This window comes from Centroberyx affinis, unplaced genomic scaffold (genome assembly GCF_046629955.1).
Source record: "Centroberyx affinis isolate AG114_WGS23_722 - 3 ecotype Tasmania unplaced genomic scaffold, CSIRO-AGI_Caff_v1 ptg000975l_1, whole genome shotgun sequence".
NCBI lineage: Eukaryota > Metazoa > Chordata > Actinopteri > Beryciformes > Berycidae > Centroberyx > Centroberyx affinis.
Window position 1 is genome coordinate 59495 of NW_027279545.1, and position 15647 is coordinate 75141.

At 42.6% G+C, this 15647-nt stretch overlaps 1 protein-coding gene across 1 annotated transcript in view; it reads right to left on the reverse strand.

Moving 5' to 3' along the window:
• Positions 1–15647, reverse strand: part of alcama (activated leukocyte cell adhesion molecule a) — a 66378-nt gene that overhangs the window by 13872 nt on the left and 36859 nt on the right. Inside the window, exons 2-6 of the mRNA XM_071522313.1 lie at positions 9786–9892; positions 8632–8851; positions 7218–7282; positions 1122–1209; positions 570–740 (exon numbers count right to left, since the gene is read on the reverse strand). Of these exons, the coding sequence (XP_071378414.1) occupies positions 570–740; positions 1122–1209; positions 7218–7282; positions 8632–8851; positions 9786–9892 (651 nt within the window). The remainder of the gene's footprint in view (positions 1–569; positions 741–1121; positions 1210–7217; positions 7283–8631; positions 8852–9785; positions 9893–15647) is intronic.

Genomic DNA, 15647 nt, shown 5'->3' on the forward strand with positions numbered 1-15647 from the left:
GAAGACTCAATGTTCCTCCGCTGCTGTTTGAATGCACACGAATGAAGCGACTGAATGTTTATAAGTGCAATGGAAATGAATAGTCTACTGTCTATCATATGCCTTGCAATGTCGTTGCACCCTGCGAGGTCCTGCTGTCCTTGTACCATGTCTCGGTTTGTACTGTGTTACTTTGTATATTGCACATTTATTGTACTGTGATTATGATTCTGTTTCCGAATGGCAAATTGATTCAGGTTGTGAACGGAGCATACTAGCTTGTTTACTGGTAATACAGGAGGTCCAACCTTAGGAGTGAGAGCTGGGATATGGGAGATAAAATTCCATTCAAAACCAAATTCGGGGGAATAAGTTCCCTCTAATGTAACTGTCCGAAAAGTCTGGAATCACTAAACGAGCATCAAAACTGCTTGTCAGAAATTCATCTTCAAATCCAGAAAATCTAGAAAGCCTGTGTGGTCAGGGACGTTTTTCAGACACCCTTTACATGGCAGAAGCACCCCTGACACACGCGGTGAAGAGGTGTAATACAGCCGTGGAGCCTGGTGGCGGCGCTGTAGTCCACTCACAGTGAATGGTGAAGACTTCCGGTGTCGACTCCTGCTTGGCCAGCAAGTGTGTGGACAGGCAGGAGAAGCTAGCGCCGATATCCTCCTTGGTGGCTGTGTACTGGAGGGTGGAGGAGGTGCTGGACAGGCCTGTGGCTGGATCCACCTTCACACTGGGGCTCACCACAACGGCTGCGGAGGAGGGGATGGAGAAGTAGACGACACACACACACACACACACACACACACACACACATACACACAATGGTTAAGACTACAGGTATAGCATTCAGCCTCAGGTAAAATGACAAAAATCGAGATGCAGAAGTAGATAACAGCACCACTGAAAAGAAATGAACACCATCCAGCAGATGATACATTTATATTGTCTACTCTCAAATCTATTGTTTTGGGGTAAATATGATACACTATGACAGTTTTCATTTTCGACGTATCGTCACTGTAAACCCCCCGCCGCTGTCCCCCCGGGGGGGTTTCCCGTATGGCAGCACTGTGCTGTGGGATTGTTAGGTGGTTTCTGGGCGTGTCGGCAAACAGGATATGATGCGTTACCTTTCCCATCGGCCGCCAAGGGCTGGCCATTCTTTGTCCATGTGAGCTCAGCCGCGGGGTTGGCATCTTTCACAATGCATGTTCCCAGCTGAGCAGAAAAACAAAGAACAAATATAAAAATAGGTACCAAACTGCATGATGGCCAGACCATTGACAGTCATTTCATTGAATGTGAATGTGAAAAAAATAACCATATGAAATTATAAGTCCCAACCATTTTTTGGCAAGTAGGAATGGTAATATGCACAGTGACAGTAGGTGACAGTTAAATCAGATTTGGTCCAGTCAGTGTTGTCCACCTCCGATATGATGGATATGATGCAGTTTTGTTTGATTTCATATTTATTGTAGAATTGATTAATACTACACTGGTTGTCTATGGGAAGCCCTTAACCTGACCTGATTCTACTGAGACATTTTGATCAGATTCCACACAAATAAGCATGAATATGTTTTATTAGTATTAGTTTCAATGCAGTGCCCTATGGTCTAAATGCTATTACAGAGACCTTTCCACCCTGACAAGAATACAATTATGGGGGGAAAAAACTCTGAATACTGGTCATTTTTTGAATGTCAAATGCAAAGATATGAACTATCAGCACAAAGCTATCAGTAGCTCCGGTCTAAAAATATCAGCATCAGCCCTCAAAGAGATAATGCATAATGTGCGTAATGCCTGCTTTCCATCATCAACAGGGGGATGTCTAATGTGGGCCAACAACCACCTCATTCAGAACTAAAATAGTTCTTGTTAGCGCACTGTTGTCTGTCTGTTGCATCTTCAGGACTGAAGGTCACTAACGGTAGCAGTGATAAGACGTGTGTGAACCAGATAAACACTGAGTCACAAGAACATTCCTGTCCGCTGACCTCCTGATGAAAGTTTCATATCCTGCATTGCTGCTCCTGCTGCTGGGTGAATCTGACTCACCACAACCATGTGCTCTTTCAAAAGGAATTTCCTGTTGGGAAGCATGCTCATACCAGTCATACAGTAGTAGTGATGTATTCATTTATACATTTTGATTTTTTTTTTTTTTTTTACAGAAGATAGATTCAAGTTTCTCTCCCTTAACCTGTCGTTCCTTCTTTTAATGGCTTGAGAGGTACATGCATGTAGTCTGGTTCACATTTAGAGTGAGACAACAGTCCGATATTTTGTCCATTGTGTTAATTTGTGGTGATAATAATAATAAGAATTATAATAGTAGTGATCTGTGTCCCAAGAATAGAGGTTAGAGGTTAAAGGCATAAGATAGCATTTAATTAGCCAGTGAGTGTATTGTAACAGCAGCTGCCCGCTTCACATTCACACACTTACACACATTCACATCTGGGAGCTGCCCGGTGCAACCACAGTCTGCTGCTGGTGGCCACTGAGCAGCTCCACTGGACCAGCTGGGGTTTCACTGCTTTGTTTGAGGGCACTTTGATGGTAGCAACATCGATATGTGTGTGTGTGTGTGTGTGTGTGTGTGTGTGTGCAAGAGAGAGAGAGCCAGAGTGTGTGAATCTGAATGCATGTGGGTGAGTGTATGAACTTGCATTGTGGCTTCTGTTGTAAGGCAGAGAGGTGCAGGAGCCTCTTTGGCATCGCTCCTTTGACAAATCACAATGGCTCAAATTCCATAGTGTCACTTTGTGCTGGAGAGAGAGGATCCCGTATTTCAGGGACACTCGCCTCCCACCGACAAACCCCAGCAACTTTAGCCAGTGTATGGTCTGGTCTACTGGGAAGGGGGGGGGGGGGGGGGGGCAATGCTATCTAACTCCACCAAAGCAGGCAAGAAGATAACCTGAATCAGATAATGGAAAATCCCTCAGCAACCATTTATCACATGATACTCTAATACAAATAGCTTTTAACATAGTTTCAGGAGGAGATCTCTGTTAAAACAACTAACCAACGGCTCATGGAGCAAACAGACTCCCATCCCAACATGAGGCCCATGAGACAATTTTTTTTGTAATGCACAATTTTGGTCGACAAACATCTCCTCACTGCATACATACCAGGAAACTAGTATAACTCACTCAAAAGTTCTCAAAGAATGTAGCTTCTATTTCAGAGCGAGTTTGTGAGTCTAAAAGTGTAAAAAAAAAATGTCATCCTCTTTAGACAGAGCCCTGTACTTATTCACACATATATGCCGCCACACAGACTTTCTGTCACTTTCAGTCAATTAGCCCGGCCCGAACACAAGGAGCACAAGGAAAATGTGTCTGACACCAGCAAACCACAAAACAGCAAGACAGATGCAGACAGCCACTACAAATCACATAAGACAGACACACACACATACATACACTATTATGACCTAAAATATATTTGAGCAGTTGAATACAAGTGCATATGATTGATTTTCTGGTGTAAGATGTGTTTAATATGTAATTGTGACAGCTTATAACCAGTGATGTAGGAACAAAAATCTATCATATTTGAAGAAAACAGGCCCTATAAGTATGAATTCATGTCTTAGAAGGTGGTAAACTCTTTTCTGTAAATAAAAACGTATATAAACTGCAGTTTAGGTGGGTTTTACCCTCCGCTGCACCCCTTTGTTTGTATCATGTATGACTTTCATCTAGGCTGAATATTTCACAACTAATCGATGTTCACAATGCTGATTTCTGCACCGCTCCCTCCTCGAGTCCTTGAGAAACCGCAGACTTCCACCAAACAGGAGGCACCACAAGCCTGCCATTGTTTCCCAAAGAACAAAGACTCTGTATGTGCTTTCGCATCTACAAGGCACCTGGCATTTTCCAAAGCGCTCGTTTTCATTTCTTTATTAAGTCATATACACTCGGAGTGATATTTTTCACGGCTTGACATACAGTATCTCCCCGCCCCGGCGCGACGCGGCCTAATGAAAATGCGACCTCTCCCGCTCCGTGCCCGCGACAGCTCGGGCCTGCCGCGTTCTCCAGCAACCACTCGAGATGACACATTACTGTAATTTGTAATTCCGCTTGAGTATGAAGCAGCCGTGCCCTCCGTCATCCTCCTCGCAGGTTATCAAAAGTGAAATCCCTCTCTTCCACTCCCGCTTTCTTTCCCTTTCTCTCTCATTCCCTGCATCTCTCCCTGTCTCTCTTCCCCCCACTACAAAATGCTCAAAGCTGTTCAATGGCGGCTGAATTTTTAGGTGGGAATACCAATAGAGGCAGCAGTGCTCACTTGATCCATAATAAATGTGTACACGCAGCATGTGGTGGATGAAATGTGCATTGCTTTCTGGCGAGTGGAGGCGGATGACCGCTGTGAGTGCGCTGCCCACAGCTTTTCGAATGTTTTTTTTTCTGTTTTCTTGGCGATACTGATACGAGAGGGAAATCCGAGGCGAGGGTGTGTTCAGGGAATTAAAATAAACAACCAAATAAGAAGAATATTTTCAGAGGAATGGGTTCATCACTATGAATGAAAGTGACTTCTGCTATTGTGGAACGTATCCATCGTTCTTAAAGCCCACAGACCAATTTATGCTCTCACAATCTGACATTTCTTGTAGTTTTACGTGTCAGTGTTCTCTGCCAAAGGCATTTTAACAGCAACCATAACATTTCGGTAATGGCTTCTGGGAGTCATTTTTCACCACCAAGAGGCAACTTTGGGTGACTCAGTTAGTCAGGGGTGAGACACTTCACTCCTTTATATTCCTCTGTAGAGCTTTTGCCTCACCACTTTCCCAGCGACCACAGCTGGCAGCATCATGCAGGTCCAGTGGGGAATTGGCTGTGTGCGAATAATGACTAAATATAACACCACGCCACAAAAAGAGCGATACTTGAAAAACATTGGCATGGTGTGGGTGAAGGTCCACTCAGTAAAGTGAATAGTCTGATGCGGATTTGTTTGCAAGTGTGGGTTGCTGTGACACGAGGAGTCTGGCTGCAGACCTCCGCTGTCAGGCCAATCTCCGCTGTCAGGACAGCTCCACGCTCAGGTCTCTTCTTCGTCAGTTATTTTGACATGGAGATATAACACTATGTTATATCTCTATGCTCCCAGTACCCTCTCAAGCTGAAGTTCCGTGAGACTCGCCACATTTCCAGGCTTGCCGCCGAGAGATGAAATATCAGAACAATAAAAGTTGCAGGAGATATCTCATCCTCCCCCTCCGTTTCTAGCTGATGTTTTCATTCATTTTGTTTACTGCTTGTTTTCATTCATTCATGCATATGCTTAATTATTCACACGTACAAAATGAATGATGAAGAAGAACGTTGGGCTGCGTCATTAGAATGAGAGAAGAAGAGACCTGAGCGTGGAGCTGGCCTGACTCCTTGGCCTGATGTGTGACACAGTAAACTGTCTTGTCTTTAGCTCTAGTCTCTATGCCAAAACTCTGAGTTGTAGCTTGATAACTGTCAGCTCAGTTAACCTGAACAACCTGTTGGTTTATGGCTTTGTTTACTAGCTAACTAGTCGGCACGCTAAGCAACTATGGTAATGTTAACATGTGACCACTAGCCATCCACCAATAACTTCTACTGGATACGTTAGCTAGTGTGAAAATCGTGTTAAGAGGACAGTGATAGATAGCTAACCGGATACTATGGTTAACTAGCTAACAAGCTCACATATCTAAACATAAAATCGATCAGGTCAGTGGCAAATGATCAGTTCCCAGTCAAAAACAGCACAGAAATTAACCATGCCTTTTCACTTCTGTTGAGACAGACAAATCTTACATTTAGAGGCATAAGCAGCTGTTCACAGTCACTGTCACGCCCAAGAGCTGAGGACCTCCAACATGGCCGCCAGAGGGGGTGTAACAACAGAGACTTCAGTTTTTGAATTGAGGAAGGTTCTGGCTTCCAGTTCCAGGTCCTTAGTCACGTGGGGTTCTGTCAGCCGCCCTGCTTAGGAGACAGGAGCTAGCCTTCGCTCTACTATGAGAGCAGTGCACCCAGGTGAAGTTTAAGCATGATTCTATCTCCCCATCAAGGCTGAGACTAGTGTTTGGGCTTTTTATGGAAATCCAAAGGTATTCCGAACATTTATCCGAACAATTATGTCTGGTTAAAAGCCATTATATATTCAGTTATATGCTAACAGAGGCTTCGCCTAGGCGGGGATGTTGCCAAGCAACCAAATAAACAGAAATTTCAAAGGGACATCAAACTAGATATAGTGGATCAAATCACATTAGGGGCATGAGAGACTTATGATTACATCAAATGTCAAATGGAATAAAAATAAATACCCAATAAAAACAAATACCTAACAATGTTAACACATTCAAACCAACAAATCACTAACACACGCGACACAGAAAACAGTACACCGGAACTAGTTAAACCAAATGATGAAACAGCCGATCGATGGAGGCGTCTGATGTTAAAAACACAACAGGGAACAGCAATGTCTGGCCCGCAGAGTGCCGCTCCTGGCACGGATTGGCGACCACAGCGCCCACTCAGGAGGCAGGATGAGACCTTTTACCTCCTATTGATGGACTAGGCCCTGCTTCATCTCCTCCCCTATCTACCAGCTCTGGTTATGACACCGAAAGCCCTCTACACCTGTACGTTGCCAAACTTCATCACAGTTTACAGCACTTGAGAAAATAATTTTATACAAATCACGTCTGTCCCCGATCGAGCGGCATCTACTTAATAAAAGGAAGTAAGTTGTGTTACTGCACAGAATCTGGACTTGTTTTCTGTCTGCTTCCCTTTCCTCTGTTCTCGACTCTCCCTCAGGCTGCCTGGATATCTGTGTGAATTATCCAAGATGTCAGTTTCCTAGATACCCCAGCCAGGGACCACAGTGGTAACTCATGCAACACTCTCCCGCAATTGGCTTTCATTTCACGTATTGTGGAATGGTGTTCACAATGCAACTAAAATAATAATGTACAGTAGAAATTCAGTAGCTCAGGCAAATGGACGAGGCAGCGTTCCCAGAGTGGATGAATATTTACGCAAACTACAATGTTATAAACATGACATCACGATTACCGCAGTTCATAAAAAATGCTTTCAATCCTATGTGTGCATGAACATGTGTGCAGAATTCATGTAGGCCTTTAAAGACAGCACACTCTACACTCTAGGAAATGCAAACGCTTCCCGGATGAATCTTACCATTGTTAGTTTGTCCTTCTCCAACATTTCGGCCTTGTCCATAATCTCGGGTGTCGACGGTTTCTCTGAAAACACAGAAGGAGAGAATCAGCCGTTGGAATCGTAAGAGTGTGTCTGTGTCTGAAAAGTTTCTCGATTTCCTTCCTTCCTCCATACCGTCTGCACTTTCTGAACTTGTCTATAGCGCTGAAGGTCACTGCGAGAGCACTCAGAAGTATTGCAATAACAATGCGGGGAACCCGGCTCACTTCATCTGCATGTTTAGCCGCAAACTTATTATGCTGGTAATATATTCGAGCTGTAGGCCGTAATTCTAACCTGCCCCCTGTTACCTATAACCTAATACTTTCTCTCAGGCCTATTGAGCTAGTCTCTTCATGTCCTATTTCACGCTTGGGTTTGCAAGACCCATTAGAAGGTGATACATGGACAGTTTTGGGGAGTGAAATTCAGATTAACCATATTTCCTTAAGCAGGGTTGGAAACAGACAATAGGGACAAAAGCAATGTGGATAACATAGAGGGTTTTAAATGCAATTATAACCAAGCTGTTTGTTAACAAAATTGCTTCAAAATGTTACCCATGTATCATGAATCAGCATTACAAAGGCCAACCATTAGTTTTTGGTTAATCAGACTAGTTCTAATGATTGTTCTCTAAATACTGTGAGCTACTACCTGGAAATTATAAGCACGTGGCTTGAAACAGGACAATGTATCCTTGCTCATGAGATAGGTCCTTGTGATAGAAAATATGGGTGAGGAGTATTTGATAAGTCCATTTAAAAGCCAGAAACTATTAATCATCTTAGAATTTCTTTAGCCAGGAATAACCCTCGGACTCTTAGCCCAGTCACTCTATTCTAGCATCAAAAGTGCAATGCAAAAAAATGTTGATCTTAGCCAATGATTTCATCTCATATTTAGTCATAAACCTATTTTTAATTTAAAAAAAAAACCTACTAAATAAATAAAATAAGCTTTTTTTCAGATGAGGTAATTCCAGTTGTCTCCCACACAGTTTCACTTGTTTCAAAAGTGTCAGTATCTTTAAACAAGGCATAAAAAAGTAGATCAATCGACTAAATATAAAATAAATGAAAGAACAGTCTTGAAGGATGTTGATTTGCATTATAAACAAGTACAATTATCTCATCCCTGTTGGCAGACCATAATGTAATAACCTCCAACATTTTCATAAAAATAAATGTCTGTTTTTCTATTCTCTGTTGCCAGTTGACATAACACAACAGTGATTCAACCTATAAAGCCCGTTCATGAATGCTTTTACATTTGCTGAAACACCTGGTGTCTGGTAGCGCTCTCCGGGGAAGTTTGTTTGGAATAAACAGAAGAAGAAGCTGGGTAGTTAGCGTGAGTTTGCGGTGATTTGTGTGATTTGTGCCAGGCTCACTGTTGACGACGACGGTGACGGGGAACTCCATGAGGTTGCTGGCCGACACCACCATGCAGGTGAAGGTCCTCTCGTCCTTCAGCGAGCCCTGGCTGATCAGCAGGCTGGAGTTGTCGGCGATGCTGACCCGCTGGGCGTAGTCGTCCGTGGCCTGGACCGTGGCTTCGCCCTTTTGGATCTGTTTGACCAGCAGGTCTCCCGCAGTGCCGTCGTCTCTCTCCTGGGGGGGGGGGGGCGGGGGGGCGAACAAGAAAGAGAAAACGTTAAGAGAATTGGACCGGAAAGGATGATTTGGTAACACTTTAAATTACAGCTCCTCATTCCCCCCATAATTACAGTGTACTTAAATAGAATTGTGCAAAACAATGTCTGACGCAGCCTTGGAGCCTGTCATTCAACAGCCCTGAAAAGAGTACTCAACGGTAAGATGGTTAGATTTGGTAAGACCTTGAAAAACAAACATTAATTGGGAGGATAAACAGTGCCAAGTCACATTGTCTCTTGAAATATTAGCAGATTCGCTATGACAGATCTTAATTTACCTCATTGATACTGTCTAATTACACTGGGGATTATGAGGGTCCATATTTACCCAGCATCTTAGATTAAATTGATGTGACATTGACAGTAATTATACACCACTGCAAAATCCAACTCTTTTGGTAGATGTTTATAATGGACCCAAGCAATTAAACCTGTGTTCAAGTCATCTCTTGATTATTTCTCTCTACATTTATCTAAGTATCTGTAGCACGTCCTCAGGACTTGCTTTCATAGGACAAATAGGAACTGGATAGGAATTTGTCATATCATCATAGTGTCATTCAAATAGAATAGTTTGGCTAGTTTGACTTTGTGCCTGGCTCTTGCACTAGTAACCCTAACCCTAATTAAAAGTTAATGTATAGAAAGCTGACTTTTTATTGTAGCAGTCCTGAGTGTATTTGTGACAGTGTTTGTACATGAGTGTACTCTTTTGCTGGGGAAAATGACTGTGAAATCTTCAAGGCCAAAGTCTAGCCACGTGAGCCAACCTGAAGTAAAGCCGAATCTGTGTGTCCTCATGAGTCTTATTCAGTCTGTCCCGGGGGAAACGTCTACACGGTGAACCTCAAACACTTTATAGATAGCGTAGTAGGTCAGTAGCTACTTACGTATTTCCACTTGGTGAACATCAGATCGTCCGGTGGAGAAGCTCCGTTGTTGCACGGTACAACGATGGTCTCTCCATACAGGGCAGTAACCGTGTCTAGACTCCGCACTGCAACACAAAAAAAACAATGTACTTTTAGTCTCGCTGAATATTGCATGATCCACCGGAGAGCATAACAACACGGCTCAAGTCAGAGTCGGGCTTGCAACAGCGTGTGGGTTGCGGTAAGCTTAGGGAGGCAAGCTTTTGACTGCAGGGTTGCTGGTTTGAATCCCAAGTGGGAAAATCTGGACTGAGGGAGTGAGCGAGCTTTTGAGGTGTCCTTGGGCAAGGCGAACCCCAGACGCTCCGGCGGACAGTACAGGGCGTCCGAGAAGAAGCGAAAAAAAAGTATGACAACTGCTTGTCAAAAGTAGGAGTCGAATCTACGCCTCAATTTGAAGAGCAGAAACCCTGGCACCTTGGATCACTTGGCCATCCTGACAGCTGGTGTGGCCAGGGAAAACAAGTACAACAACAAAAAAAATATATATGCTGTTACTTATCCCTATGATTCCAGACTTTTCAGACACCCTGTAGAAAACTGCGGTTGTACTGGACAGCTCCTCCCAGGTATAAATGTCTAAAACTGAATGAGTGTGAAGCAGGGCGTTGCAGGAAAAAGAGTCAAATAAAGCTTTTAAAAAAACACACCACACTATGTTGTCACACCGAAGTGCCACGCCACCGCATTTCAAGCATGCCTCCCCATTAAGCTGGATGGCAGAGGTGGGCCAGGTCACGCTCGGCGGGTCACGCTCGGCGCTTCGTTGCACTATGCAATGCCACCGCAAGAAAAAACAATTTCCTCCCTCCGCAACATTGAGCGTGCACCGAGGTGGAGAAGTTGCTATGGCGGCGCAGCCCAGTCATGTGCAATGTGGGAGGAGGGGAGGAAAAGGGGTGGAGAGAAGATGGATGGATGGAGGTCAGAGCGGAGTAGAGGGGCGGCAAGGTCTTCACGCTCCAGCTCTTTCTCTTTGAGCTTTCAGCTAAACAGGCAGAACGAGAAGGGGTTCAGATTCTGGTCATTCCAAAGTGGTGAGGCCAGAAAATGCCCACAGTGCAGACGCTGACTTAAGTGGTGTTGGGAGCCTCGTGCGCTCCCTCATGATACCGTGTGGTGTTGTCTCCATATCCAAACTTTTTTGTCAAAACTTTCATCGAAAACAGCTGAAGCCCAGCAGAGTATCAGAGTTTCTGTCCCAAATTGAAACTGTGGGAGATAATCATGCAAAGTAATGAAATAACCTCATGAATAACAGAATACAATGCTTTAATTAAAAGGCATAGTCATTTTTTATCATTTGTCCAGCAGAGAATAGATTCATCATCATCTTCTTCTATTCCTCGCCTTATTGCCATTATCATTATTATCATAAATTTATGTAAAATACATTGGTAATTAAGCATTAACGCATGATTAATGGAATAATTGCAAACCAAGAATCTCATCATTTAGGCATGGGCGATTTTCCGGTTTACCTTCAGAGCGGAGGAAAAGAAACACATGCTGTGCACCGGTTGCACTCTTTCATCCCTGAACATGCTGTGTTATTAGGGGTTCAGGCCCCATAGGGCTTACACTCTTTTCTTTTCCTGGAGGATCATTTATTTATTCATTTGGGTTTCAAGTCCAAGCCCAACAGAAAGAGCAGTGATGAAACAGCATTGATATGAAAATGGATGCAAGTGTTTTCTTGCGCAACCTTATTCCTTATGAAACTGCTTCAAAGCCTGACCTTGGACAGGAGCACCAATCAGTAGTGATATTACTCATTCACCAATAATCCTATTTTAAATCTAATCTATTAGCCTTATCATGAAATTCAACATATTACCTCCCCTCACTTGGAACATTTTGCAAAAACCTGCTATAATGTTTGCTTCTGTAGGCTTAGGCTACAATAATTAATGCCAGGTTTGACTCCTAGTTCTATTCATTCACAAGCAAGGGGACGACCTGCATATTTTGCCATGTTTATATAAGTAAACAAATAGTGTGAACTTGCAGTAAAACACAGCTCCATGGATTTTTTTTTCTTCAAGTAAATCTGGCACAGAGCTGCTCTCAAATTAAAGTAACAGCGTATACACTGTGCAACAGTAGTTATGGTATAATGGTGTCTATGAACCAAAAAAATGCTGCAAGATTTCTGGCAATGCAAGACACAAGTCATAGGGGAATTCTGTACAAAGAGTAAGCTAAATTTATCATCTATGAAAACATAACAACAGTTATGGAGGAAGTAAACAAACTGTCTCAGTGAATCGAGCCGGATGGCCAATTATGAGAATCTGTGTGCCTCAAAACTTCAGAGCAGGAAAAACTGAGATGCACCAAAAAACATGGCGGCTCTTTAATTTCAGAGTTACGACACGACTTGGTTTGCTTTCCTGCCTGGCTCTCACTTGTGTAAAGGTTGACAGTTTCATTGTCAGCCTACAAAAATAGAGTTAATTTTGTCACAAATTAATAAAATTAATGACTAGAATGCTTGGTGACAAAGGCTTTTTGCAATTTTGTAATAATTTTAGTTGACTAAAATCATAGGCCATTTTAGTCAGTAAATAATTGACTAAATATACAGTATATGCCATGACTAAAATCTGAGCTTTTTTTGTTGAAAGACTAGACTATGGCTAAATTTAAAAATGCTGTGAAAATGAACAGCAGCATACAGAAATATAAAGTCTCATACTACAAATTTGGAAGAGTGACAATTTCAGACGAGCCAGGTGTTCAAGTCCCCTAGAGCCCACACACACACACACACACACACACACACACACACACACACACACACACACACACACAGGGTAGCGAGAAGCTTTCATTATACCACAAGCTGGGAATTATAAGGTTCTCTCTGAGGGGGTCAGGGTTGTACAAACAAAGCTGTAGCAGTCGAGTTTTGTCTCTTTACCTACACAGGTGTGGGACGCCATAGCAACAAGTTATCAGTAGGGGATTAAGAAGGGGAGGAAAGGAGATGAGCAAACAGTGGAGTTTCCTGATTAGCAAAAAAGCCATTGAGTGTCAGCTTAAAGGCAGAGGTGGGACTGAGTTTAAGTAGCAAAGTAGCAAAGAGGGGGAGAAGAAACAATCCCATGCCAAGTCTTTATCAACACCAGGATAAAGTTCTTAGCGAGGAGAAACTCAGGTGTGCCTCTAAAATATTTAAGTCTCAACTGTGTTGTCAGTGTCCAATCGCATGTGGGGGGGAAAAAATCCAGCTTTTTCAGAGATTTTGGCCCAAATATTGCTTGAGGGTGAGAAAAACCTGCTATTCCTGGAGAACAATAGACAACGTTTTAATATTAAAGACTAAGGTGTTTCTGCTGCAATAGCCTTCATCAGGGTTACAGGATTGCATGCATGGTCAACGATAAATATATTCAATGATATCCACAATGGCCACTTCAGGGCCCATAGACCAATCAGACAGCAGATTAAAAAAAAAAAAAATTGCTGTGAGCTGGTGTGGCCAAATGGAACGAATGAGGAATTTAATTTTAAAGATTTTTAATATGCTATGGCATTCTTGACCGTAAAATAGGATTATGTGTTTTACCCTTTTTTTTCAATACTGGCATCTGTTGGTCTATGGGCTTTGAGGTAGCCATTTTGGTTGCCACTGAATATATTTATTGCTGACTACACATGCAATCCTGTAACCCTGACGCAGGTTATTGGAGTTGAAACGAGTTGTTTTTTTTAATACTAAAGCTCTGTCAATTATTATCAAATTCACACACATATTTTTTGTCTAAACATTGCTTAAGGTCAGCTACACAGTAAAAAACGAATAACTCTTGTGTTCCTTCTGGTTGCGTTGCTCTGCCATAAAAATACTAACTTACTTCCAACAATTTTGATGATGATGATGAAAGCTTATGGCGTGCTCATTGATAAAAACATGGCGTGACTGAGATTTGACTTGCTTTATTCTTTAACATGTTTTTCTGGAGTGCTGCCATTCACATGTTCTTGTTGGAAGCGTTTCACAGCCGTTTTGTATTGGAGTTGCAGCACCACAACTAATCTGTGCTAAACCTCATTGCAGTTCTGAACACGTTTTTTTTTTTTTTATTGCATTCATTCATTCATTTTCACTGCACGCTTAATTCTTTTCAAGGTTGCGGGGTTTTTTTATTACCTTCCCCTTCACAGGTCAATGTTATCAATATCTGAAATGGCTAAACAGGGGTGAGAGACTGTAGCGTGTTTGTCTTCTTGACCACACTCCCCATCTTTCCAGGTATAATCCATAAGTCACCCAGTATCTGTGGTGTCTGATTAACAAAAGAGTAATCGTTTTCAGGAGCCGCGCTGCAGCTGGGCTCTGTTCACACAGGTGGGGCAGGCGGTAATGTTTGTGCATTAGTCTCCCATTGCTGACTGAGAGTGAGCTGAAAGTAGCAGAGGGGAAAAGGCCAAAAAAAAAATGTGTGTGGTCTACCTCATTGGTTTTCAAATTGCGGGGTTGCAAATTGTGGGTTGCAGAATAAAGGTTTAAACAAAAGGTTTACATGCTTCCTTATCCAACTGAAGGATGATGTCAGGTAATGCTAATTAACAAATGTATTGTTTTTCTCTGCCAGTGCATCACTTAAAAAAAACAACAACTAATTGGCTATTTGGCATTCAAAAGAGTTTCAGTCACAAGCAGTTTGAACACGGTTTGTGTCAGGGCCGTCAAATTCTTTCAAGCAACAGTTGAATTCGATTTCAACAATTCATTTAATAGATTTTGTGCTTCATGTCCGCATGATATGAATACAGTAGATTTACCACTGTCAATTCCTACCACTGCCAACTGAGTCCCCAGGAATCACTGTATTAGATTTCACCATTATTGGAGACAGTGAGAGCAATAAGTTTGACTGTTGACAACAGGCTTTCCTTGGTTTATTTTACTGGAAATGAACACTTCCCTCTCCCTTCTTGCCCTCTCACCCTCTCTCTCCTCTCTGCTTCTCACCTCTCCTCTCCCAAAATTCAAAAGTGCACGACTGGGGGGTTTTATTGACTTTCTCATGAGAGTTCATTCGGTGGGTAGGATCCAATGTTTGGTGGGTAAACACCTCTCATGGCGGGTAACGTCATGAAAAGGTTTGGAAACTCTTGGTCCACCGTGGACAATCTGGTGGACACGCTTTCCCTCTCCTCGGAATTTAGGATTTTGATTTCTCCCTGCCACAGCTAGTAACCGCCTTTCCCAAACAAAAACCTGCAACCCTCTCTGTCCTGGAGGCAAGGTTTTGTTTGCTCTGGCAGCTCTAACACGACTGCTCTTATCGTACGATTATCCAACACCCGAACAATGTGTTCCAGAGGAGATGAAAACAGGCCTTTATAGGGTCTCCTATCCCACCTTCATAGCTACAAAAGCACCTACACACAGACTGCAAAGTTAGCGTTTCTGATACATTTTCCTTAACTTTTTTGCACTTCTTGAATGTGCTAAAAATGATTTCAAAATGCATCCAACTGGGATATTTTTTTCCTTTCAGATCTACTCAAAGCACTCTATTTTATCCAACTGGAAAGGATATGTAGAGAGGAAAAGGGAAGATGTGTGAAATTCAAATAACAGTAAAAAGCAGTCTGTTAGCATTCCATGGTAAAATGAGGAAAAACTGAATTTTGGCCCCAAGTGTTTTGACTCATGGTGAATAAATGTTTTTTGAGTACTGCTGTGTGTGCATGTTATGTGTATTTGTGTTGTGAACAAAAGACTCCTTTATAATCCCTCATTAAAACTAGCGTGTGGGTTCCTTCCTGATTCGGTTTGTTTTTGCCATTTCACAACACACACGC